Here is a 25997-nt window from a genome sequence, read left to right as displayed (position 1 = left end):
TGCACATCTCTACAAAGTTTCTCAATAGCAAAATGATAAATGAGCATTGTGAAATCTGTATGCTTTCCTCTGTTGTGTAAATAGCAGCTTTGGGGGAGTGAGTTAGATCAGAAGAGCTGCAGGATAGAAACCGACAGGGAGGGAGGCTGTTGTGGGAAGGGGAGGGAAGGGATTGTGAGAGATTGTGGGAAGGAAAATGATGAAAGAGAAAGGGTGTATGTTGTGGAGACTGGAGGAGAAGACAGAGTGGGGTTCAGGCCATAAGGGTAATGCAGAGAGGGCTAAGAACTCCGGTTCAGGACATAAGGCTGCCCCTTTTCAACCAGGGGAGGCCCAAGTCCTTTTCTTGCATGAGGTTAACAACAAGATATCCCTGCCTAGTTCCACTGACTGGTAGTTGACTACACTTATGATAGGGAAGCAAACTCCACTGCACCTGAACGCAGCCGTGGGGCACCAAAGTTCTGTCCTCCCGACACCTGGTTTTCATTCCCTGCCTCTCTCAGCAGCTGCCACCTGAACCAACCACCTTACAGTGCAATGGTATCCCTTCAGAACAGATGTGCATAACAAAAAGGTTGGGTAAAGGTGAGCAGCGCCAGTCTTTGGGATGCTTGACTTCTTCAGTCACTGTTTAGGAAGAAGAATTGTTGAGTAAGCTGAATGAATGGATTATCCTGTGTCACATGCAGCAAGGAAACAGAAGGTTTGCTAGGATATCATGACTGTCAGAACAGCTACAAAGACCTCCGGAAGAAGGTTCTCCCCCCCCCCCCCCAAGTTTCCTGGCTAGGGAATTCCCTCCTGAAGAGTTTTTGAATTTGAGAAAGAGAAGGTCAGCATAATTTTCTTGAGGGACTCTGAAAAGTGAGATAATTTCCCCTCTCTGCTATTGGTGTGGCTTTATATAAAATAGCTTCTTATAATAGTTATTGGAATTGTACCAGTTAGAATTGGAGGGCTGTATCAACTCTCCACATGGTTGTATGGACATAGTTCATAAGGAGTTTGCTATCTCTTTACATAAAGTCCATTCAATATTTAGCAAGGATATAATTATTTTGTTTGTTTATTTCACCTCATTTATATAGCACTTGATTGTCGTAAAACCTCAAAGTGACTTTTAATACATTTTAATACAATCTATACAAGCACGTAAAGTCCCATAATGAACCAGCCCAATAAAATAATAGTAATAAAAAAAGATAAAGGAAAGAAAGAAAAAAGTTGTGTAACACAGTGACTTTGGCAAGATTTTCCTGTAATGACATTTTTTCTTGGTGAGCAGAAAATATTCACAAATATTGAAAAACATGGAACTAATTGTTATCTGACAATTTGAGAGCACCATTCAAGTCCAAATAGAACCCTTCCTTAGATGGCTATTTTCAAATTCAACAAACCAACATTTTGTTGCTGTTGTTCCAAAGTCTTTCACTTTTGTGATACTTACGGTAATATTTTTCAGTAAATCAAGGATTTTGAAATTTATTTACTTATTTCTACAAAGTTTTTAAAAGACTTATTCTCAGTAAAGCTCTTATAGCTGCTTTTAAAAATAATAATACCATAAATAGTTAAATGCAATAATACTACAACTCTAAACTTTGAAAAATCCACTGAAAAATCCAAAGCAAACAAAAAGCATTTTTATTTCCAAATAAACACTGTTTCCCATCCAAAGTAAAATGAGTCTGTCTTAAACCTTAAGGGAGGCCAAATGTTCTCAGTAAGTGGCGATTGTATTTATTTTTTGTATATATTAAATTTATATACCACCCTTCATGCATTGATCTCAGGGTGGTTCACAGCATTAAAATATATTTTTATATATAGGGAGAGAGAGAGCGCATTGCATTTGAAATTAAATACAACTTTAAAAAAGAGAAGATATTGAAGGCACTGTTGTAAGCTTGGTTCTTCTTTAGCGGGGTACCAACTTCCATACAAAAGAACACAAATAGTTCTGCCATGCGGTGCAACCCTATATATGTACACTCAGGAGTAAGCCCACTGATTCAGTGGGGCACTATATATAAGTGTATATATAGGATTGCAGCCTTTATCTGATGCCAGATTCTGAATGAGATGTAAACTACTCAAGTTGTTAATAGTGCTGCCAACTTCATAATATGGAGGAACTGCCTGGAATTGCACGTACTCAAGGATAAAAGAGAGACAGAAGGAATTTGAAGGATAAATCTCTGCTTCAGCTCTGAACAATTTGTGACCCACAAAGCAAGCAATGTATTGAAGAAAGACAGCAAGCAATGTATTGCTGCCTTAAGAAAACCACCTGCCATCCCCAGTATATTTATTTAGCATGGCTGGATCCATGTAACAGTTACTTGGGCAAATCCTACAAGATACTTTGCCCCATATCAAGTAGCACTTGGCATCCGTACAGTGGATAAATTACCCTGCTTTGCCACCAGAGAAAGGCAGAATGTAAGCACAGCCTTGGAGTGCTTGAACACAGGAATGTTACACGTAAACTTGCCGTTTGGATTCCATGTATGGTGGTGTTAACTCTAGACTTGAACCTTTTGTGAGCCCTAAAATTAAATAAAACAAATGTTTATCCTCACTGTTGATACATTGGATGCAATGTGTCCTTCCTGTTCACAAACACTTGAATGTCTTTGTTAGGCATACCAAAGAGGGACAGTTATGCCTAATTTTGGTTGCCACAAAAGTTCAGAAAAGTAGGTATGAATTGACCCATTCCAGTCATTTTTCTTCAAATGGGAGACCTTAAAAGGTTCCAGCATTGTTCAGAGAACAGTTATGACAAGGTGCCCTGCAGAAGCTGGAGCTTTCAATTTTGATAAGCTCCAGCTAGCATGAATAATGGTCAGGGATGATGGAAGTTGTAGTCTGTAACATAGAGAAGGCCAACACATTGGCTACTACTTTCTAAGATATTATGCATGCTGTTCTCTTAAGCTGGTTGGTAGACCAATTTAGCACGGGCGTTCCAAAAGTGCATAAACTCTTAAGTCTTTCTGAAAACAAGAGTGTAGATAGCAAGGAGAAGGAACTAGCAGTGCCCAGCTCATTGGAGGGGGAAGTGAAGGTGGCTGTAGCACTGCTTGTATGATAAGCAATGTAATCAGTGACCATGGATCAGCTGCAAGACACATGTTTGTGATGTTTGGCTGCTTGTGAAGCTCATGCAATTTTCTCATGGGTAGATAGGGACATAGAATGCTACTTTACACTGAGTGAGATCATTGGTCCATCTAGCGTTTCGGGGTTTCAGAAAGAGATTTTTCTACTTGGAGGTACAAAGCATGTGGTTTCCTACTGAGCGCTCTCCTTTTTCCTAATTCACAAGAACACCTTTTGCACACTGAAAGGAAACCGGCAGAAAGGAGAAACATCACTTGTCACATCTGTTTTTGCAGCCTCTTGCCATGTGCAAAGCATCCCTTATTTGCTTGTTGTAAGTCGTAAATCTGTCCAGGAGAACAAACTGTCTCCGCATTTGGAGAGGCTGTGTACAGCTATTTATTTTGCAATGTCCACTTTTGAAAGAAGTTGGATCATCTGCTTAAAAAGGTGTGTGTGTGTGTGTGTGTGTGTGTGTGTGTGTGTGTGACAAGTTACCTAGTTTGTGGACTTGCACTGCGAATACGTCAGGAAATACTTGTTAAAAGATACATGCCAAAAACAGCTCTGACAACTATTATAAGATAAAACATTTGACAAGTCACCGAGGTCAGCATACTGTGGAGCTTGTGAATAAAGCATCTGTTTTAGGGACAAACAGAGTCAGCTGATTCATATTCATCTCAGAAGGGTGCCTCTTGAGAAATTGCAATTTGTCATTCACAAGTGCTCCACTACATTATTCCAGCTTGCTCAGCACTACTAGCAACAGGAACAGTCTGCAGAAAACTTCAGAGCAAGGGTACCTTACATGGTGCCCTCCAGATGACTGCAACTCCTATCAACCTCTAATCATTGGCCATGCTGACTGGGAGTGATGGGGGCTGTAATATAATAATATCTAGAGGCCATCCATGATAGGTGTGTGTATGTTTGCTAATGTGCAAGTGCAAAAATGCCACATGCAAAAAAAGGTTGGTGGGAAGGCATAGAATGGTTGAGAAGAAGTAATTGAGAAAGCTATGAATGCAAGGGATATTCCCCAAATTTCCCGCTAGATTCTGAAGTTACTTGGTTTTGTTTCTGTAATAGAATTTGTTGCATTAGGAATCTTCAGTTGATTCATTTTGTCTTTCTGAATTTTGTACAGAGTGTTCTGTATGTACAGTTTGGAGTAGTTTTCACTTGTTTTCATTCATGAGTGAATTTTCCCCTCTCTACATAATCAATGGCACATTGATAAAGCATTGCTAAAATCCATCTTGACCATATATCTGATTGTGATCAGGTTCCTTTTGTGTAGTGTTCTACCGATGTGCATGTTGGTTTGTGTTGAGAAAAAAACTACAAAAAAGCAAACTTGCTCTAATTTTACAAGTGGCGGTGATTTGAAAAGGTGTCAGGATTGCACCAGTAAACACCTCCCTCACCAAAAGGACATGCCCACAATCACATCCAATTCTCTTTTTGCCTTGGTATGCATTGGTAGCATACTTCTGAAGGCATGGTTGCCACTTCTCCATGCCTCTACCCCAGATTGGTCCAGCACCAGTAGTATTAGAACCAGTTCCCATAGGAGGGGTTATTTCTCATCCAACAACATCCCTTGAGAATAACTCCTATATGATCCAGCAGTTCTGATATTAGCACACTGGTGTGGAATGAGAATGGCAACTATACTGCTCCTTTAACTTAACAACCAGCCTTTAGTTCCATGGAAATAAATACTGCTTGCTTCCAAAGAAAGGCATTTTAGAACTTGCCAGTCACTAAAATGGAAAGGAAATAATTGGTTCTCAGTGGGCAAGGATTGACAACAGGCAATTTTCTATTTCCATTCATTGCAGTTAATATATGTAAGTGAGGAAAAGCATATAACAAACTGGCAGCCCTTGCAAGAGTGGTCTTTGTTTCATGTTTTTCCCTTGTTGCCCATTTTTCTGTGTATAAGACTAGGTTTTTTCCTAAAAAATAATGTCAAAATTTTGGGGTGTTTTATACACGGATACATCTCTCCCCATTTTCTTAAATCAGAGTCCCCCATGGGGGTGTCTTATAGATGGAAATATACGGTAAATTAATCTAATGGAAAAGGTGGTGAATTTACAAAAGAGGGTGAATCAATTATTTCTGTATTGTTGTCACCTTTCTTTAGGTTGCCCAGGACAAAGGAAACTGCTCTTTTCAGAAAAATCCTACCCCATGTGTCATTCCTCAAGAAAAGGAGAACATTTTCCACACAATATTTGCCTTTTTTACCAAATCTGGGAGGAAAGTATTGGTAAGAGACTAACTTCATTTCCGACTTCTAAAAAGTCAGTTGCCATATTCCAGAGCCTCGTACATGCATAGGCTACCCACTGCTCTTACAGCTAAAAGAGCACCCTGAGTTAATGGGGGCACTTAGTGTCCATAACTGTCAGTAGAGAATCCTTGTCTTTATCTGCTATATCATTGCCCACAAGCCAGAAAAGATTTGCTACAAAAGGAATAAGATAGTTCCCTGATGTGTTTGCCAAGACGTTTGAAAAATGGATGTAGAAAAACATAATTATACCTACTTTTCATGCATTCTCACATGCAGCCTTAAGTTTAGGTTCTAGCACATGGATAGGCAACCTAAGGCCCGGGGGCCGGATCTGTCCCAATCGCCTTCTAAATCCAGCCCATGGATGGTCCCGGAATCAGCGTGTTTTTACATGAGTAGAATGTGTCCTTTTCTTTAAAATGCATCTCTGGGTTATTTGTATGGCCTGCTTAGTGTTTTTACATGAGCAGAATGTGAGCTTTTGTTTAAAATGCATCTCTGGATTATTTGTGGGGCAGGGGAATTCACTCATTCCCCCACCAATATAGTCCGCCCCCCCAAGGTCTGAGGGACGGTGGACAGGCCCCCTGCTGAAAAAGTTTGCTGACCCCTGTTCTAGCACAATGCATACAGCCAGTAATTAGGGTAATATACTATGATGAAGCAATACATGATCCCACCATCCTTGAAAGGGGGAACAGGTTCAGAGCTCTGCCCTTCTTTGATAATCCACAGTTGAAATACCTGCTTTAGATATCCTTTATCCAAAATATTTGAAATCCAGACCTGTATTGTTGTTGTTGCTATTTTAAGGTGCCTTTATTCATCGCATTGCTGTTAATCAAGTCACATTAGACATGAGCAGCTTGCACATGGTTGAGACAGATCATTTGAATTAGCAAAGGGATTCAATCAACTATAGAAGTATAGCATATTCTGTAGTTGCTCAAGACTGGTCCAGTTCCTAAGACAGGTTCAGTTACTGAGTATCTCCAGCTGATTTGCAAATAGTCATACTGGGATCCATAGAAAACATTAAAAGAGACAACAAAAGCATTGTGTGGGGGGGTATTATTATTATTACATCTGAAGGGTTTGGAGAAAGGCTTATCAAGAAAGAAGGAAATCAGCAATTGGTGGAACAATTGTAGAACATATTCTTTTCTACTGTCCACTGTACAACCAGCTATGTAAACACATGCTACCCCCCTTCTTTGGTAGTTATAATCAAGGCACCATGAAAATATCAGATTCTACCTGTCTGATATTAACCCAGTTTCTTTCAATAGTATCACTTAGAGTGGTGAATGGCACAGTTTAGCGGGAAGACACTCCAATGAAAATTTATGTTACTATATATGGCTGTTTCTTTATATATATGTATTTTAATTTTTTTGTATAGGGATGTTTTAAGATGGTCTATATCTGTAATGCCTAATAAAGGTTTAGAGAAAGAAAGGAAATCAGCAAATCAGGTGGAAGCCAGCTCTCCTTGGGACATCTGAGATTCATCACATACATAGTGGGGAGTCGGCTATTAACCCTTGTCAACAATCCAGTGAGATGGTACAATTGACATGTGAACGATCTTCTCACGGGGTTCCCATAAAATGGAATTAATTAAGGAGAAACACAATATTGTGTCATGGGGGGGGGGGGTTCTTCTGTAGTGGAATAGATAGCTTCTGGGCAAGGATAAGGTTTCCTAAAGGGACAGGAGTTAGCTCTTCTGTTACTTGCAGCATTTAGAGAGAGAACAACATGGGTGGATATTTTTTAAAAGTAGAGATAGTATTTCAGTGGATGATGCAGCCTTAAGAGGCCACAAACCTTATAATGCAGTGAATGATGTCCTTTTCGAATGATGTCCATGGGAACCCCACAATTTGGATTGAGGCTGTACTGCAGTAAGAAGAGCAGTTAACCTTTCCCCCTTGTGCTGATTCCCTAGTGCCTCTAGCAAAAAATAAAGATGTCAAGAATCGCAGATCTCCCAAATCACGTGTATTGTGGACCCTTGCAGTACCATCTTATGCATGTTTACTCAGAAGTCCCACTATGTGCAATGGGTTTGCTCCCAGGAAAGGGTCCATAGGACCAGCGTTAGTAAGATATAAGATGACATACTGCAGCTTTGGGGCTGTAGTGCTTGGGTACCTGAGACTCAGATGCAAGCTGACTAGTTTCTTTACTGTTTGGGAACAGGCTATAAACTGAATTATAAAGCTGTTCATTCAGCTGACCAGCCATTTCAGTTACTTTACTTAATTAATTTATTCTACGATGGCAAAGTACAGTAACAGCAGAAGCTGTCTTATCAGATCATGGGCTCGCCTAGCTCACAGTTATCAGCAGGGACTGATGATGGCTCCCCAGTGTTTCAGTAAAATATATCTTTACCGACTGAAACTTCATTTATTTAAAGCATTTTTATCCCACTCTTCAGCCAAGAAAGGATCCTAGATCCACAAGCATAAGTGATGTGGCGCTGAGCTAAAAATCAGGACCTTGTTTGTATGAATAGTTGTTGTACCACCTGGGATCTTTCACGGGGAGATCTGAACCAGGTTGTCTATGACAGAGACAGAGAATCTTTCCAGCCCAGCAGGCCAGATCCTGGCCTCCCCCACCCCTGGGGGCCAGTGTGACAGTCACTTGCTCCTAAAATTCCCTAGGATACGTTTCTAGAGAAGTTGGACAGGAGTTACAAAACCAGGGCTGATGTTACCCATCCAGTTAGAAAGGCCAAAGAGCATTTCTTTAAATTTTGCCACCTTTCCTTACTTGTCTCACAGCTTTCTACTTCTCTCCCTTAGGACTGCGAAAGACCAGGCAGGTCCTGCCTAATTATACGCTGTAACTTGAGCTTGCTAGCTAAAGCAGAATCCCGCAGCATAGATGTGCATATGCTGTTGAATACCGAGATATTGAAAAAGGTGAACATCGTTGCCTTGAATTATATACTCTTAAGGTGCCCGTACATGATCCGTCACACCATGGGAATTACGATGGAATTATTTGGAATGTTTCCTTACTGTTTGAGCGCAAACCTAAGCAGAATGCGTTTTAAACTTGTACATCTTTTCATGCCTCCCATCGTCCAACTTCTGAACGCTGGCTGTGAACGGGATGGGAAGTTGATAAAGCAAAAGAGAGGGGGAAAATACATTATGTATTGGAATTATATGTGAAAAAACTCTTATGAAAAAATAATAAAATATATTTGATTCCCCCCCTACCCTGTTGATAGGGAATCACCCTCCACAGCACCACAGGTAACAGGGTGGGGGTGGAGCCCAAACCATGTAATAGACACAATTCTGCCCTCCAGTAGAGAAGAAGAAGAAGACTTTGGACTTTATCCCACCTTTCACTCCCCTTAAGGAGTCTCAAAGCGGCTAACATTCTCGTTTCCCTTTCTCCCCCACGACAAACACTCTGTGAGGTGAGTGAGGCTGAGAAACATCAGAGAAGTGTGACTAGCCCAAGGTCAGCCAGAAGCTGCATGTGGAGGAGCGGAGATGCGAACCCGGTTCCCCAGATTACGAGTCTACCGCTCTAAACCATTACACCATGCTGGTGTGGTGGTGTATTCCTGGTGTAGAGAGGAATAGCAACCAGGGCCCTGCTACTGCTGCCCCCATAAGTCAGGGGCATTGCCTCACTTTGCCCAATGGTAGGGCTGGCCCTGTGTGGGGTGGTACACAACACACCCTTGGATTATGTAGCTGGTGCCAGAGGACTTCGGTCCAAGGGTCAGGTTCACAGTGCACATTTAGGAGCCCCCTTTGACCATAGACACTGTGTAGGTGAGAGCCACAGGGTAAAAATAATTATTATAGCCAGGAGGAAATAACAAAGAACAATATAACTCCAGTTGTGTTTTCTACTTTGCCATTATTGTCCTGCAGTAACATATAACTGCAATGTGACTAGGAATCTGTAATTCTTGAGGGCATAGGATGCAATTTTATTTATTTATGTATTTCATAAAATTTATTCACTGCTTGATTGTAACCTAAAATAATTTGACATTCTAGAAGGACCGTTGACTTAAAAAGGTTACTTGCTCCTTCTGTTTAGACTCCTCATGCTCAGACTCCTCATAGGAAACACAAGACTAATTCACTTTTGCAGAAGAAGAATAAAAAACACACAACACCATACACATTTAGGCTTTTTGCAGTGAGTCATGTCAGGATTTATTTTGATAATGCAATATTTTAACCAGTACTGTGTGCAACTGCATTTTAGTAATTGTATCTAAATATCTGTTCCTAATTATGTGGAAATAAGTCAGGTTAAGATGTTCTTTGCTGGTGATGTTTGGCAGTGTGTTGCATTCTTTTAATTGGGCGATGTATCCGGACCGAAGAGCTTTTCACCCATATCAGATCTGAGTTTGAAAACAAAAAAGAGGACTATATATCAAATTTAATGGGATGTGTTGGATTTAAATCTGGAATATTGCACCTTTATGGACCTTGCCTCTGATTTGAGGCCATAAAAGAGCTGGTGCTTAAAAGTCTTTGAAGGCTGTGGAATTGACAGAGTTACTCAACTTTTATTGTTTTTTCAATCCTTAGGACAGTTCATCCGTCATCCAGTTTGTAACAAGGGCAAAGGTGAGGGTAGACACAACTATCCGGGCAGTAGAAGCACCCAATGGGAATTCAGAAGATGCAACAGTAAGTGAATGAATCTGAAGAGCAAGGAATACTTGCGCTGCTCATATGGAATGCATTAGAGAATCCTACACTGAGTGAGGAATTTGTGGTCAAGCCTAAGCTTAGACTTCAAAAATGAACGAGCGTGCCTTTCTTTGAATGCAACAGTGGTGCTGCTGCCTTGCAATCCTCCTGTGGTTTTGCTTGCTGTGATAAGCTTTGGCCCTGTAGCAAATGATGCTATTTGGAATACTTTAACGCACATTGTGCTGCAGTTAGACCGGCTTGTAAAGGCCTCAGCTGTGCTTTTTCTTAGCCAGTGAGTTCTGTTTCACTCTGTTGAAGCCTGCTTCAATCTAAAAAGTCAGGTTTTTCAAAATCTAGGAGATGTATCCCATTCTGGATTTATCAGAATGGGGTGATAAAATGCACACAATACAATCCTGTGCATGGAAGCAAGCAGTGGTGCACGCTCATTGGACTAAGGGGACTAGGCCAGCCCCCAAAATGTCCCCCTGGTACCTCCTTCCCAAAGCCCGAGAAGCTTCCCCCTGGCTTAGGGAGGGAGGTGTGATGCTCACATGCGCAACAGCAGGACATTGCAATGTCACACGCATGACATCAGTGCCCCTCGCAAGCCAACGCCTCTGGGCCTAACTGTTCCACTATGAAAAAAATCACTGCACGCTGCTGGAAGCAAGTTTCATTGTGTTCAGTTGGGTATGCTCCATAGTAAGTGTGTTTTGGACTGTTAGGCAAGAAGGTACAGTAATGAGGACAGAAGATACTCCTTTATCTCCCACGACCCTTTCTGTCTCCAGGTGTTGTTGCTTACATGCCACATGGTAAGGGCACATACAACAAAGCCAATGGCCTTAGAAGGAGAAGGAGAATCTTTATTACGGCCAAAGGCCAGCATAAGGCCAGAGGGAGGGAGAAAAAGAGAGAGAGATGCTTTAGGAAAACGCAAATTAAAATACAGAAGTAGCAGGGATAAGATGATGTACTTCTTTGCTCTGAATTGGTCCTGCGTAATGCTGACTTGAGGGACGCAGGTGGCGCTGTGGTCTAAACCACAGAGCCTAGGGCTTGCCAGTCAGAAGGTCGGCAGTTTGAATCCCCGTGACGGGGTGAGCTCCCATCGCTCGGTCCTTGCTCCTGCCAACCTAGCAGTTTGAAAGCACGTCAAAGTGCAAGTCGATAAATAGATACCGCTCCCGTGGGAAGGTAAACGGTGTTTCCGTGTGCTGCTCTGGTTCACCAGAAGCAGCTTAGTCATGCTGGCCACATGCAGACAAACGTCGGCTCCCTCAGCCAGTAAAGCGATATGAGCGCCGCAACCCCAGAGTCGTCCGCGACTGGACCTAACGGTCAGGGGTCCCTTTACCTTTACCTTTAATGCTGACTTGCTTGTTTCTTCTCTGCTCCAAATCGCTTCGCTGCCCCCAAGCCATGTTTCTGCTGCAGGGTTTCACTTGTGTTTTATGGGACTAAGCACGCCTTTGAAAACCCACGGAGGAAAGGTGGTGTGTGGATACAATTTGAAGAGGAGCAGTGAGCGAAATACCCGCACACACCGTTTCTCAAAACCACCCCTTCCCAAAGAGCCTGTTTGCTTGTAATATTTAGTAACACTTAATTTGATGCTAATTTCCCCTCTGCTTATTCCCTCTCGGTATTCGCCTTTTGTAACGCATGACCACAATCCATTGAAACCCCTCTAAAAGCAGCTTTCATTCTCTGTATGCCACAGAAGGATTGTGTGGGAAAACCCTTTTTGTGTGCATATTTGGCTTCATTGGATTAGATATAGAGCATCTTTGCTAAATGTTGTGTAAAATTACTTCCAAGCTTCCTGATAGTGGCTGTCACACAGATCCTGAATACAGTACTTGGAATTGCTTTCAGTGGAACATGATTCCAAGCAAATGAGTTTGGGATCATAGCCTAACACAATTTGGCTGCCATGTTGAATGCATTCTAGGAATTTAGATCCACAAATCCAATTAAATTGGACGAAACCAGGAATTGGAAGCGTCCCCAAAGATTTAACAATCCTAAATGTCTTTGGAGATATTTCAGACCAGAATTTATCACACTTTGAATCAGGGCTGGCCCAAAACATTTTGGCACCTGAGGCAAACCACAAAATGATGACCAGGGGCGTAGGAAGAGGGGGGTGATGGGAGCAAGCCGCCCTTGGCTGTGCGATCCCGGTATGGTACCATCACAGCTGCCCCACCCCCACAGCCGGCAGTCCCCACCCCCAGAACGCGTGCCATGCCCCTGCGGGCGGTGTGCTCCACCCCCGGGACGCGCACCAGCCCCGCCCCGCCTGCTCTCCGCCGCCGGTGCCAGAGCATGAAGCTCCGCCACTGATGATGACCCACCCCTGCCATGGAAGAATATCTACATCAGGGACAAGGTGGGCGGATCAGATAAGTCTTACCCAACAATGGGAATCAAAGGCCATCAGTTGGGAGGAAGGGGCCCACTCTGAATCACATTGGGAGACCCCAGAGGGCAGCCCTCACCATTTCCTCCCTGTGGGTGGGTGGGAGATCAGAAGCACCTCCTGTTCATTGAGAAGCCAGATGTTTGGCCCTCCAGATGTTTGCACTACATCTCCCATCAACTTTGGCCCATCAACCAACATCTGGAGGGTCAAAGTTTCCCCACTCCTGAAGTACATAAAGGATTTGGTAATTCTCCAGAATGATAAGTGTAAGTGTAATCAGAGCGAATTGTTCCCAGTTGTTACTTACTGCTTTAAAATGACGTTTTCCTACTGCCCAAAGTGGGGTTCTAAAAATAATAATTTTGGGTTACAGTTGTTACAATTTCATTTTAACATTGTAAAAGAAAGAAAGACGCATAATCTCTAATCAGAATGATGCCTCAGGCTTTGGGGAAGCACTGGCTAGAAAAGGACAAGTTGGACAGAATTTGGTTTTGAAGCATCAGTTTGCAATCTCATTCTTTTCTAATATGAATGTTAGCTTTTAATCTTCATCCATGCAATTTCCATATGGCTCTTGGCTTCTCTGATCTTGAATGCTTTGTGTTGGGTCATATTCAGGAAAAAAATGTAAGACATGTGGTTTGGCTCACATTATTCATTCTTCTCTCTCTCTCTCTCTCTCTCTCTCTCTCTCTCTCTCTCTCTCTCTCTCTCTCTCTCTCTCTCTCTCTCTCCACCCCCACCCCAGCCATGGGAATGCAGGAGGAAATAATGCATATTGCTTGCAACCACAGTTATTCATACATAACAAATTCTTGGGTTGTCTCCTTCCTCTTCCTTCTGAAACGCCCCCCGTCAGTTTTTCCCCCTTTTACTTTTGAGTAGTATCAGTTCATCTTCCCCCATACCTCTCTTTGAGCTGCTATTTAATGGACATTGGCGTGAAACAGCTGATGAGATTTCTTAGCATTGAAAATAGTATTCCTGGGTATTCCACACTCCTCAGTGTTAATAGTCTTTCATTTCAGCAGTAGGGTGGATGTCACAAATTTTTAAAAAGCAGTATCATGAAGCAATTTATAAGAGAATCTTAAACAACTGCCTTACATGTGTGTTATGATTTTCACACACACACACACCGTTTATCCATATTGATAAAAATGGGCTGCCCCTAAAAAGGATGCTCGTAAACAACTGTTTGAAATGTTTTGTGCAGATAGAGGCACATGTTGCCACCTAAAACTGAATTCAAGAGGAGGCATGAGAAGCTCATATATTTTAGCTACTGCCGTAAAGCAAGAGCGCCTGTTTCTAACTTCATGCTCTGCTTACGTTAACTGCAACACATGCTTACAGGTAAACTAGTATCCTGATCAGAATGCAGAAAGTGGCAGAAAGCTACATGTGCAAATCAGAGATGTTTGCTCAGCATAAGAAAGAATATGGTAAAAGGATCCCATCCAGATGGCACTGGTTTATGATCCAAGCCACAAGCCAAAGAGGAAGGAAATTAGTTCACCCTCTAGGTTGCTAGCCAGTCCATTCTCACCTCATCTATAGGGACACAGGTGGAGCTGTGGTCTAAACCACTGAGCCTCTTGGGCTTGCTGATCAGAAGGTCGGCGGTTCAAATCCACGCAATGGGGTGAGCTCCCGTTGGTCTGTCCCAGCTCCTGCCAACCTAGCAGTTCAAAAGCACACCAGTGCAAGTAGATAAATAGGTACTGCTGTGGCGGGGAAGGTAAAACGGTGTTTCCGTGCGCTCTGGTTTCCGTCACAGTGCCCTGTTGCACCAGAAGCGGTTTAGTCAGGCTGGCCACATGACCTGGAAAGCTATCTGTGGAGAAACACAGGCTCCCTCAGCCTGAAAGCGAGATTAGAGCCGCAACCCCATGGCCACCTGTGACCGGGTTTAATAATCCAGGGGTCCTTTACCTTACCTCATGCAGAACAGTAATTGTGTGTTGAGATTATTTATCTTAGTGTTATAAGTATTACACGAGCAACATATTTCTCTTCACTTAAATATTCTCTTCCCTTCCTCCTCTGTAAACACAGATTACTTGCTTTCGTGAACTATGGTATATTTAAATGTATAGAAATGGGAATAATAATAATAATAATAATAATAATAATAATAATAATAATAATTTTTATTTATACCCCACCCTTCCCGGTTCAGAAACCTGGGCTCAGGGTGGCTAACAACAAATTTTAAACACTTAATTGTAATACAACATAAAAGCAGCATAAAATACAGTATAGAAGCATGAATAACAAGAAAATTCAAGTTCAAGAATCAATTTGAGGAAAATCCATCCAATAAACATTAGATAGTCATCAGGGCTAGCTGGCTAAATTAGACCTACCTGGGCCAGCGAGGAGGCCAGGGGAGAATTAGTTGTGGGGTCCCAGAGCGGGTAATCTTTATAAAAGGGGGAGGGGGGAAGAGAAGGGAAATAAAAGATCAGGCTGAGTTCAAAGTAAAGGCCAGGCGGAATAGCTCTGTCTTACAGGCCTGGCGGAAGGAGGTTAAATCCTGGAGGGACCTAGTCTCATGGGACAGAGCATTCCACCAGGTCGGAGCCATCACTGAAAAGGCCCTGGCCCTGGTGGAGGATGCTTAAGTTTCCTGCAAGTTTAACGAAAAAAGGGTTGGATCTAGACTAAGTACCTTGCACTGAAGCCCTGTGAGTGAGCGAATATGACAGTGTGAGGGAGTGTGAGGAGTTAGTCATGACCAACACAACTAATTGGTTTCAGTGAGAACTAAGTGCAACGAACTTACTCTGGATCCAACCCAATGAGTTTATTTTTACACCTTGCTAATAGTCCTGCAAGGTGTAAAAGGACCCAGGGAGTGCAGGGACAAGGTGCAGGGACCCAGGTAGTGCGGTGGGTTAAACCACAGAGCCTAGGGCTTGCTGATCAGAAGGTCGGCAGTTCGAATCCCTGTGATGGGGTGAGCTCCCGTTGCTTGGTCCCAGCTCCTGCCAACCTAGCAGTTCGAAAGCACGTCAAAATGCAAGTAGATAAATAGGAACCACTACAGCGGGAAGGTAAATGGCGTTTCCATGTGCTGCTCTGGTTTGCCAGAAGCGGCTTTGTCATGCTGGCCACATGACCTGGAAGCTATACACCGGCTCCCTCGGCCAATAATGCGAGATGAGCGCGCAACCCCAGAGTTGGTCACGACTGGACCTAATGGTCAGGGGTCCCTTTACCTTTACCTTTAATAGTCCTGCACAGGAGGGCACTTACCTGGCCTCCCGACAGGTGGGTCGGTACGGATAACAAGGAGGCAAAGTGGGAGAGACAAGATGGTGGGGAGATCAGTGCTGCGCAAACGCACCATCAGGAGTGCCATACAGTATTGGCTCTGCCTGTGTCCTTGCCCAGCACCAACCTCCTTGTCATCTTGCCCCCCTCTCTCCTGGTCACCAGCAGCAACCCAGCTGTTGGGAGGTCTGATAAGTGTCACCCTTTGCTACAGCTTAAGTATGAGACATCAAACAGTCAAAGAGCAGTGGTAAATATACAGGCTATGGCAACTGTGGAAACAAGTTGTCATTCACTTTAGATTAGAAACCAAAGTGGTTGTTACTTTCACCCGAGATGATTTTTGTGGTCACTCTGCCCATTTGGAAAGACAGTCTTCTGAAGGGGTTCAGCAGGCATTCTCGTCACAGTAGCACCTGCCAAACCTCACTGTGAATTTATTTCTTCTAAGCAAATCTCAGGGGTGGGGTGGGGAATAGTCATTTAACTCTAAATTCCCCTGAAAGGGCCCTTTTAGTGTAGCATGATGAAATGCAGAATCTAAATAAATTGCAGCGAGAGCTTTTCAATATGTTGAGAATTGTAAGAGCTAAATAATGCTGGAACTCAAACTGCATTCTAAAATGGATCCAGTTTTGCGCTAGGTTCTTGGGCATCTGGTTCAAAGCATGAAAAATGAGTCTCTGATTCACTCCACGTTTTTATAACCCTTTTATTTCAATTAGGCCCACAGCCTCTTCCCAACCCAGTCTTCCTTTCTCCTGTATCAACCATAATATATGTTTCACCGTCGGAGATCACTCAGATCTAAGACAGCGTTAAGTACAAGGAGATGTTACTGCTAGGCAAGCCAAGAAAGGCAAGGCCAGGATTTGCTCTTTAACAGATTGTTAGCGAGCAGTGAAGATGTAAGCGGTTCAAGAGCATGGCGTCTGGCTGGCACATTTCCTTTTCACCAGCGTCCTTGCCAACACCTTGGGAAGATGAATTGCTTCCACTTCTTCATGCTTTCAATGGCCGCGTCACGATGCATGTTAGATCAAAACCCTTTTTGTTATTTTCACTGGAGCTGATAGAGTGTGGTTCTTAAAAACGAATGAAATATTTATAAAAGTGACATCCTTTCTTTTTTGAAGTCTTGCGTTGCTGGAACAGACCAAGATCCATTTAGTCCAGCATTCTGTTTGCAGAAGGGACCAGACAAATTTCTCTAGGTGTTCAGAAGCAGGGAATGAAGGTTTTGGCCTTTGTCTTTGTTTGTTCCCAGCACTTAGTATCCAAAAGTATCCTGACTTTCTACATAGAGGCTTTTTTAGCCATCGTGGATAGAATTGAAATTTTAATAGAGTTTATTTTTATAAAGTGAGATAAGTGGCTACCATTGCATCGTTCTCATAGTGTTTTATTGAGGTTTGGGATAAAAGAAGATCACAAAGGCTTAAAAGCAACAATGGCAACAATATTTTAATAATAGATCCCTCCTACCCCATTACTAGAAAAAAAACCCAAACATCCCATGCCCAGCAAATATTATGTCAATTTACACTACAATTGTTCTGATTCAACTACTCTGCTCAATAGTCATTGGGTAACAGCAACAAAGTCACTGCCAGTTGGCCTTACAGTCTAAGACTCTAAAGCAAAGCCTGTCTTTAGTTCTTTCTTCTTCCTTGGCATAGCCATGGGTGGTATTTGAGCCCATGCCTGTGAAACCATAACATTGTGTTCCAAAAAGAAGCTTGTATGTAGGAGTATTGAATGATTTTGAGTGATCTGATTTCATTATGAATTTGAGAGCAGGGAAACATCGTCACTAATATGTATGCGTCTACGTACTTTGGAAGGTTGTATCTGGAAAAACTCTCTGGAAAAATGAGTCTGCTGGTTTGAGTAGATTGCTGGAAGACAAATATGTACAGCATTGCTAACCCCTGATCAGCCAGGAAATCCAGCCAGGGCAAAATTAACAGAAATGCTGTGAAATAATGTGTTGCATTGGTGGGAATTAATGTATAGCTCATGGAACTTAAAACTGTATTACTTAATCCTGTCTGGAGGGTTGGAGAATTTGATTTGACCCTCTGGCCTGGGAAGGTCACACTTCTCAACTCTTGAAGCTTTGCTAACAGACGACTGGTTTCAATGAAAACCGACACATTCTGTTCTTTTTTTTTAAATGAGTTTCTAAAAGTTTTAGTGGAAATTATAGAAGATTGGCATCTTCGTACCAGCTGCTACACCCTTGTGATAGCTGGCAGTGAAGGGAACTTTATGCCTGGGGGCGGAATGGCAATAAGATGGAATTTCAGAGAACGAGACATTTCTTATTATCAGTGCTTACACCTGATTTTGTTTTTTGTGGGTTTTTTGTTTTAAAGGGAAGGCTTTTTTAAAACCCTTGAGGAAAAGTAGCCTTGACAGCTGAAAGTTGCAAATATGGCTCTGCTTTGGAAACGTTAATAGGGAATTCAGTGTAGCATGTCTGTCATACAAAATAATGAAGACTTGTTGTGTAAATGATATATATATATATTCCTAATTGCTTTGTAGGTGGTCTTTGAGGCCTTGCATAATCTGGAGCCTCGTGGTTATGTGGTTGGATGGATCATTGCTATCAGCTTGCTGGTGGGAATTCTCATCTTCCTGTTTCTGGCTGTGCTGCTGTGGAAGGTAAGCTTTCTGTCAGACACAACACAGACACAAGGATTAGCCACGGCCTTGGCATAAAATGTGCATTCCCCCCCCCTCCCCCTTCAGTCCCTGGTAAGTATTTAGCATCCATTAGCTTTAATGAGCAAACAGTGTTCCGCACTGAGGACATAAAATGTCAGAAAAAAAGTTCATTTCCCTTATTGGGAAAATGGAAGATACATAACGAAAAGCCACTTCCACATAATTTTCTGCCAGTCAATATTCAAGCAGCTTCTTTAAAAAGGTAAAGGTAAAGGGACCGCTGACCATTAGGTCCAGTCGTGACCGACTCTGGGGTTGTGCGCTCATCTCGCATTATTAGCCGAGGGAGCCAACGTATAGCTTCCAGGTCATGTGGCCAGCATGACAAAGCCGCTTCTGGCAAACCAGAGCAGCACATGGAAACGCCGTTTACCTTCCCGCTGTAGCGGTTCCTATTTATCTACTTGCATTTTGACGTGCTTTCGAACTGCTAGGTTGGCAGGAGCTGGGACCAAGCAACGGGAGCTCACCCCGTCACAGGGATTCGAACCGCCAACCTTCTGATCAGCAAGCCCTAGGCTCAGTGGTTTAACCACAGCGCCACCTGGGTCCCTTAGTTAGCACCTAATTCCGTGACTTATGTAGCATCAAAACAAGCCCAACGTAAATAAGGGAGTGTCCTCTCCATGATTACCCATTATAAAGAGTCATTTGGTCAAATGTTTTAGGCAGCTTTTTATTAGGACATTTTCTGCCCTTTATTCATCACTATGATAAAACTTTTTAAAAAATTAATTAAAGTAAATGTTTCCCTGTTTCCAGTAAACAGTATTTATATCTGTTGTGCAACCCACAGTTTTCACATCACCACCAGTAAGGAAATTGCATAGAAGTGTGGCCAGCATTTTGATGGTGCTGTTAGTGCACAGGGAGCTTTACATACCCAAAAGGTAGATCCCTGCCCCTAGGAGCTTGCAATCTAAACAGAGATTGTGGGTGGGTGAGGGGAGTCAAAAGGAGATGCAAGGGACAAAGGCATGCAAATGCCACTAAATGCATTGTTGCGTTGTTGCTGCCACATTCTCCATTTTGGCTTGGTCACGCCAGCTCAAGGAAACATAATTCCCAATACAAACAGCAGTGGCATATGCAGCCTACTTCCTCAAGCACTCAGAAATTCCGGGGAGAGCATATACCTGAGTTTGGCTTCCTTTTATCGGAGACTGCTTATGCTGTTGCTTTTTGAAGTTTTTGAGATTTATTTACAAATATGCAAGTGAAGCGTAGGAAGAGACTATGATTCTAATATGATCTAGTTGAGATTCTGGCATTGCAGGGACTAGATGACCCTCAGGGTACCTTCTAACTCTGCAGTTCTGTGATTCTATGAGACAGACAGCCTAGCACTCCTACAAGCTGCAACTTCAGTGCCTTACATCAGATCCCCAGAGGTGCCGCCCGCCTCTCCATAGTTAACAATACTCAAGGCGTCTTACAACATGAAGTGATTTACATACTTGCAAACAAACATAGTCATAAACAATAAATAAATCACATCAAAAAGTGCATAGCCAAACTGAGCATTTTCCTCATAAATAATAAGGTCTAAAAATAAAGATAAAAAAATAATATCAGTAACAACAACAACAAATGCCAAACATCCCCCCAGCCCAAGATTCTGTTCAGCAGCCTCAGCTTTTGTAGCTGGAGTCAGTCCAGGCTCCGCCCTCCCAGGCCAGGTGGCAAAAGGCTTGCAAGGCAGGGAGCTGGTCTTCCAGGACTCACAGCCAAGATGGTCTCTTTCAAGAGGCTAAAGGGGGTTAAAGGTAAAGGTAAAGGGACCCCCGGCCATTAGGTCCAGTCATGACCGACTCTGGGGTTGCGGCGCTCATCTCGCGTTATTGGCCGAGGGAGCCGGCGTACAGCTTCCAGGTCATGTGGCCAGCATGACAAAGCCACTTCTGGTGAACCAGAGCAGCACACGGAAACGCCATTTACCTTCCCATTGTAGTGGTTCCCATTTGACGTGCTTTTGAACTGCTAGGTTGGCAGGAGCTGGGACCGAACAACGGGAGCTCATCCCATCGTGGGGATTTGAACCGCTGACCTTCTGATCGGCAAGCCCTAGACTCTGTGGTTTAACCCACAGCGTCACATGTGTCCCACAGTTTAAAAGGGAGTTAGCCACAGTTTAAAAGACACTAGCCATTTTACCCTAACACCTCTGCCTCAGAGATAGGCCTTGAAGCATAAAGTCAGGCAAATTCACAGCTGCCACGGCAGGCTAATGTAAATATCACATGCTTTCCATTACAGTAGCATTTCAGTCCCTTCTTAAGAATGCAATTTTATCATACAGAGCTCTCTTTCACAAAAGGAATACCTTGTTTATCACTGTCTTGCTTCGTGTTGGCCACAGACACAGACCCTGTTTAGGAGATGTTGAAAGCAGCCTTCCTGTAAATACCCCATGGCTTATTAGTGCAGTTGAAAAGCAGTTGTGATGTTGTAAAAGAAGAGCTTGAAATCGCTTGGGAGCTAAGCAGCATTATAAATGCTATCTCCTGTTCCCTCTCTGTGGCCTCACAGTGTGTTATTTGTCTTTATTCTGCTGGCTGAAATGCACTGCTGAATGTTTTCTAACAGGAAAAGATATATAAATTAATCCTTTGCCAATGATTTTCTGCATAGCCTGTCATTTAAGTCCAGAATTCAAAAGAACATAAGAGAGAGCCTTGCGGGATCAGAGCAATGGCCCATCTAGTCCAGCATCCTGTTCTCACATTAGACAACCAAATCTCTGTGGGAAACCCACAAGCAGGGGTCGATCTGGTATTCAGAACCATTGCTGCCTCCAGCTGTGATCCTTCTTCTATACCTGGGGCTGAAGTACCAGGGGCAAATGCAAGGAAGGTCCTGTTTCCTGTCTACTTTGCATGTACCATCCAGCATCGCCTAGCAGAATGCCTGTTTCAGATAAATATGTTTCTCAAAGGTCAAGCATTCATAAGAATGCTGCCTAATCCAGGTAACTGTTACTTGGAAAAAAACATCCTGGGCTTGCGGCTTTGTGCGTGCTTAGTTGGGAATAAACTGAGCAAATTGGCGCGTGCATTCAAACAAACATACGACCAGTAATGTCACGGTTACCTTTTAAAGAGACTTTTATTTTTGTGATTTCCTGGGATTGTTTTGTTTATTTATTTACAACATTTTTTTGTTACCCTGCTCTTCAGTCAGAGCAGTTTACAAAAAGCAAAAATAATACAAGGTTGCATTTTTCCAAGTTATCTTTTAAAAAATACTTATTTTTTTAAAGCAAACTTGCCCAAACTAAACAAATAAAAAGCTGGAGCCCCAAATCACAAAAATAAGTTTTTCATTGTTGTGGTATGTTGTTTTTTTTAAAAAGCTGTCACCTAGCAGCTTTCTGACTTCCTCATAACTTTTTATGAGCTGCAGTTTGTTTCATAGTTGATAAATCCTGATATGTTCACCTCAAAATACTCCTCACTCCCTTTACCATGACATGAAACACAATACTAGCATATTTCAAATGTAGCTTTTATTTTTGGCCAATCTTTTGGATAAATATAATAGGAGTTTAGTTTCTGACCCAGCATTCATATGTTTCATTTATTTTCCAAAAGTGACAGTTAAATGTGGTCATCTGCTCCAAATGAGTTCAGGTTACAATCATAAGCTTTATTCTGCATACTTAGAACTGTGTATTACGGTGAGGAAATCAATTGGAATAGGCAGAAGACTACTCTGGTGTAAGTGAGTCCAGGATTACTTATTGTGAACTGTCAAAATCACTCCACACACATGAAGGAATGATGGCGGATTATTATTATTTAAAAAGTCTCTGTCCTGCCTTTTTCTCCAAATAGGTTTGAGGAGACTAGCAACCCACCACAACAGGCACACAACAGGTCTAGGAGGCTGATGTGTCTTTGGCCCCCTCAATATTTGTTAGAAAGGGGCCGGGCCCACTCAATGTTGAGGGCGCCTAGTATCACACACATTGTAGCTTCAGTGGCCGGCTGCACCAGAGCACTTGGCCTCCTCCTCCTGTTTTAAGAAGCCAGGTCTTCACCAACCACCTGAAGCAATAGAGTAATGGGGCCTGGCAGAACTTGCTTGGCAAGGCCTTGCCAACAAAAAAGGTCCTGCCCCTAGTTGACACCAACTTTGCCTCCTGAGGTCAAGGGATTTGAAGCAGAACCTTAGATGATGAAGTTTGTTGGGACAATTGAATGGAAACTCCCATCTGCTTCCTTCATGTTTAGATTCGGCAAGCTGCATGAACTTGTACAGCTGAAGTTTATTACATTAATCTTTAAAAACATGCTTAATGCTTGCAACTTCCTCCTTCAAGAAAATGTGACTTCACAGTCAATACTCCTGATATCCATTAGGAGTATCCATGGGGAGGATGGGCTTATGAAATTTGCAGTCACCATGAAGTCATGCAGTGAATGGCTGGTTGGTAATTGGAGTGTGACTTTGCTGAGCTCTCCAGAACAGGGCATCTTCCAGTATCTTCTAGTCCAGGGGTCAGCAAAAAATTTCAGCAGGGGGCCGGTCCACTGTCACTCAGACCTTGTGGGGAGCCAGACTATATTTTGAAAAATAATAATGAATGAATTCATATGCCCCACAAATAACCTAGAGATGCATTTTAAATAAAAAGGACACATACTACTCATGTAAAAACACACTGATTCCCGGACCATCTGTGGGCCGGATTTAGAAGACGATTGGGCTGGATCCGGACCAGTCCATGTTCTAGTCCAAAGCCTGTTCCAAGCAGGCATGGACTTTCCATCCTTTTGCTGAGATGTGCACATGTACAAGGCAGCAGCTACATGAGTTAAGAGCAAAGGCCCAGTGGGTGCAGGCAGCTGCATCACTTGTTCAACTTTGGCTAGCTCACAGCTGACCGTGTGAACAGACTCCATTGAAATGCATTATTTTGGGGGTGAGAAATCTGTTGTCATTCATTGGATGAACATGCATGTATGAACAAGTCCAGAGAGAATGAAATCAGAAGTCCTTTTGACTGAGGCAGTGTGAGACTTGCGGCTGAAGGAAAGGCGAAACCTGTGCGCTAAGCCTCAGTTTTTGCCAACCCATGAAGGTCTGAGCTTATGGTCCATATAGGAAAAGGCTGTGCAAATTTCATCTACCATGCCCAGGGTATAGGAAGTTACTCACAAATGAGCTAGTATGAGCATTGACAGTTTTACTGTATGCACAAACACTGTGACAGATTTTGTAGAGAAACGAGATGGATTGTGCACAGTTGCCACTTCATAGAAATAGGAACTTGGTCAAGCCTTATTCTTCACTATTTGCATTTGTCCTTCACAAGTAATTGCACTTTGTTGGTGGTCTGGGTATATGCTTGCAAAGGCAACACATCGTCTGCAATCATGTGGGTAAACAGTCTATCTGATTTTAAAGTTTGTCCAGTGGGGACACTGCATACATCAAAAACCAGTTACACAGTCTAGCTTTTATCTTGGCACCAGATAAACATATTTAATCCACTGGCAAGCAAGAAGTCCTTTTGTGGTGCAGCAGACCTTTCAAAATATCCAGTATTCTTAAGAACCCACGCCAAGACACACTATATATGCCAACTTTAAAATTGCAAATAAGCGCATATGATTATAAAATTCTCAGACATATAAACTTAAAACAGCAGATACATTTTAAAAATAAACAATTGTTCCATAGGTCCATCGTTCTGAGAACTGGGAGGTATTAATTCCTTGATATGCATTTACCCCTGGTTGAACCAAGCAGAGAACAATTGTTTATGCTAGTGATTATGGAAAAGATACAATTTTCTGTCAAATATTCTGTATTTTTGGCAGACAGAATGAACCATTTGCATTACTCTTTTATTGAGCTCAGTGATACTAGTTAAACTTTAGCCTAAATATAGAGTTTTTTAAGCAGTGCCAGAAATTTTGTAGTATTTTTTTGCATCCTTTTGCAGAAAAAAAAGAGTAGCATATTTAATAAATCATTTGCCTGACAGTGATACAGCTTTTAGCTACTACTGTGTTCCAGCTGGGTTTTGCAAAATATGAATGTACTTACGTTGTTTTTCAAATATATTTTGCTCTTCTCATTTCTGAAGAGTAAAAATTGGCCAAAACACTTCCTGGTGTTTATCACCTTCAATATAAAGGCAGGATTTTGTCAACTAATAGTTAACTCCCACTGATTTCAGTAATTGTGTTAATCATGTCCTTATGTATCTCCCATTAATCTCAATAATAATTTGAAAGGGCTTCAGTTTGTGAGAGTCATGCCTGATATCCAGAAAATAATAATAAAATCTAAAACTTTCAGTGTTAACAAATTTTTGTTAATACAGATTTATACTTAAGGCCTAAAATAATTATTTAAACTCATTCATTTTAAATGGAATTAATGAAGAAAGCAATATGATCTCAAAGTCATCACTTTCAAACTATGGTTGTGTTTGAAGGATCATCTGTGGCCTTATAAACCATGGTTTATAATGCTGTGGATGAGCACCATGGCTGTACATTCCTCCCTCACTCCTTCCTTCCTCCTGTCACATGATCCAGTCCGAGCTTCTTTGTTAACTGACATTAAGCCACTTTCCCAGTTTGGATGTAATCGGGAACTCGAGCTTAAGGCAAGTCAAGATTTCTGTACCAAAGCCAGTGGCAGCAGGCCAGGGTTGGAGTGTGCAGCCATAACTCACCCATGGTTTCACAAACCATGGTTTATGAAGATGCAGATGACTCTCCAAATGTGTAATATTAAGTGAAACAGATTTTTTTTTTAAAAAAGTTCATTTTTATTCTATATGTGTAAAGGATTGCTCCTTCCCATTCCCCGTACTCTCTTGACATAGATAAAGAGTGTCGGGAGAAGGGGGCATGTTTTATTTTTGTGCAGTTGATGTAGTTAATATGGGCTGAATAGAGAATGTGCACATGCAGCAGTGATTGTGCACATTCACACGGCATAGAGAATGTGCACAAAGGGACACAGATAGGAAACATAGCACATTGCCAGGTCAACATGCAAAGGTTCCAACCATAACTAAGGACTGTTTCCAGTGCTGCAGGTCTACTCGCGCAGCAGACTTCCTTTCATGCAGTGGAACTTCCTCTTCCTCTCCTGCCCCCTCAGCACCCCTTGCACCCTAAAAATCAGCTCCAGAGAATTGAGTAGATTTTTTGTGGGTATAGACAGAGCAGAAGAAGCAGAAGTCCTGTTGCACCAACAGAACTCTGCTTCAGCTGCATTGAATACAACCCTACAATCCCAACATGTAGAAATATGAGAATCATACATAGGAAATGGAAGGGTCTTCAGAAGTATCTGTACCTGTAACTACTGAAATTTCAGTAAATAAATCCAAGAAAGTGGGAGTATTCACATTGTTGGCATATAAGTATTTCACCAGTTTAATCTTCTCGGTCATCCTCTGAATCTGTGAATG

General features: G+C 42.3%; 1 protein-coding gene across 2 annotated transcripts in view; it reads left to right on the top strand.

Annotated features, from left to right (window-relative positions):
• The window catches only part of ITGA9 (integrin subunit alpha 9), a 173404-nt gene that overhangs the window by 137166 nt on the left and 10241 nt on the right, over nt 1-25997 (top strand). For both annotated transcript variants that reach the window (XM_088654274.1, XM_088654275.1), the window contains 4 exons: nt 5267-5392; nt 8236-8355; nt 10006-10107; nt 18377-18496. In XM_088654274.1, coding sequence (XP_088510400.1) covers nt 5267-5392; nt 8236-8355; nt 10006-10107; nt 18377-18496 — 468 coding nt within the window. The remainder of the gene's footprint in view (nt 1-5266; nt 5393-8235; nt 8356-10005; nt 10108-18376; nt 18497-25997) is intronic.

Source organism: Zootoca vivipara, chromosome 11 (genome assembly GCF_965207765.1).
Source record: "Zootoca vivipara chromosome 11, rZooViv2.hap1.1, whole genome shotgun sequence".
Lineage (NCBI taxonomy): Eukaryota > Metazoa > Chordata > Lepidosauria > Squamata > Lacertidae > Zootoca > Zootoca vivipara.
The sequence above is the reverse complement of the archived record's forward strand: the minus strand, read 5'-3'. Positions and strand labels throughout refer to the sequence as shown.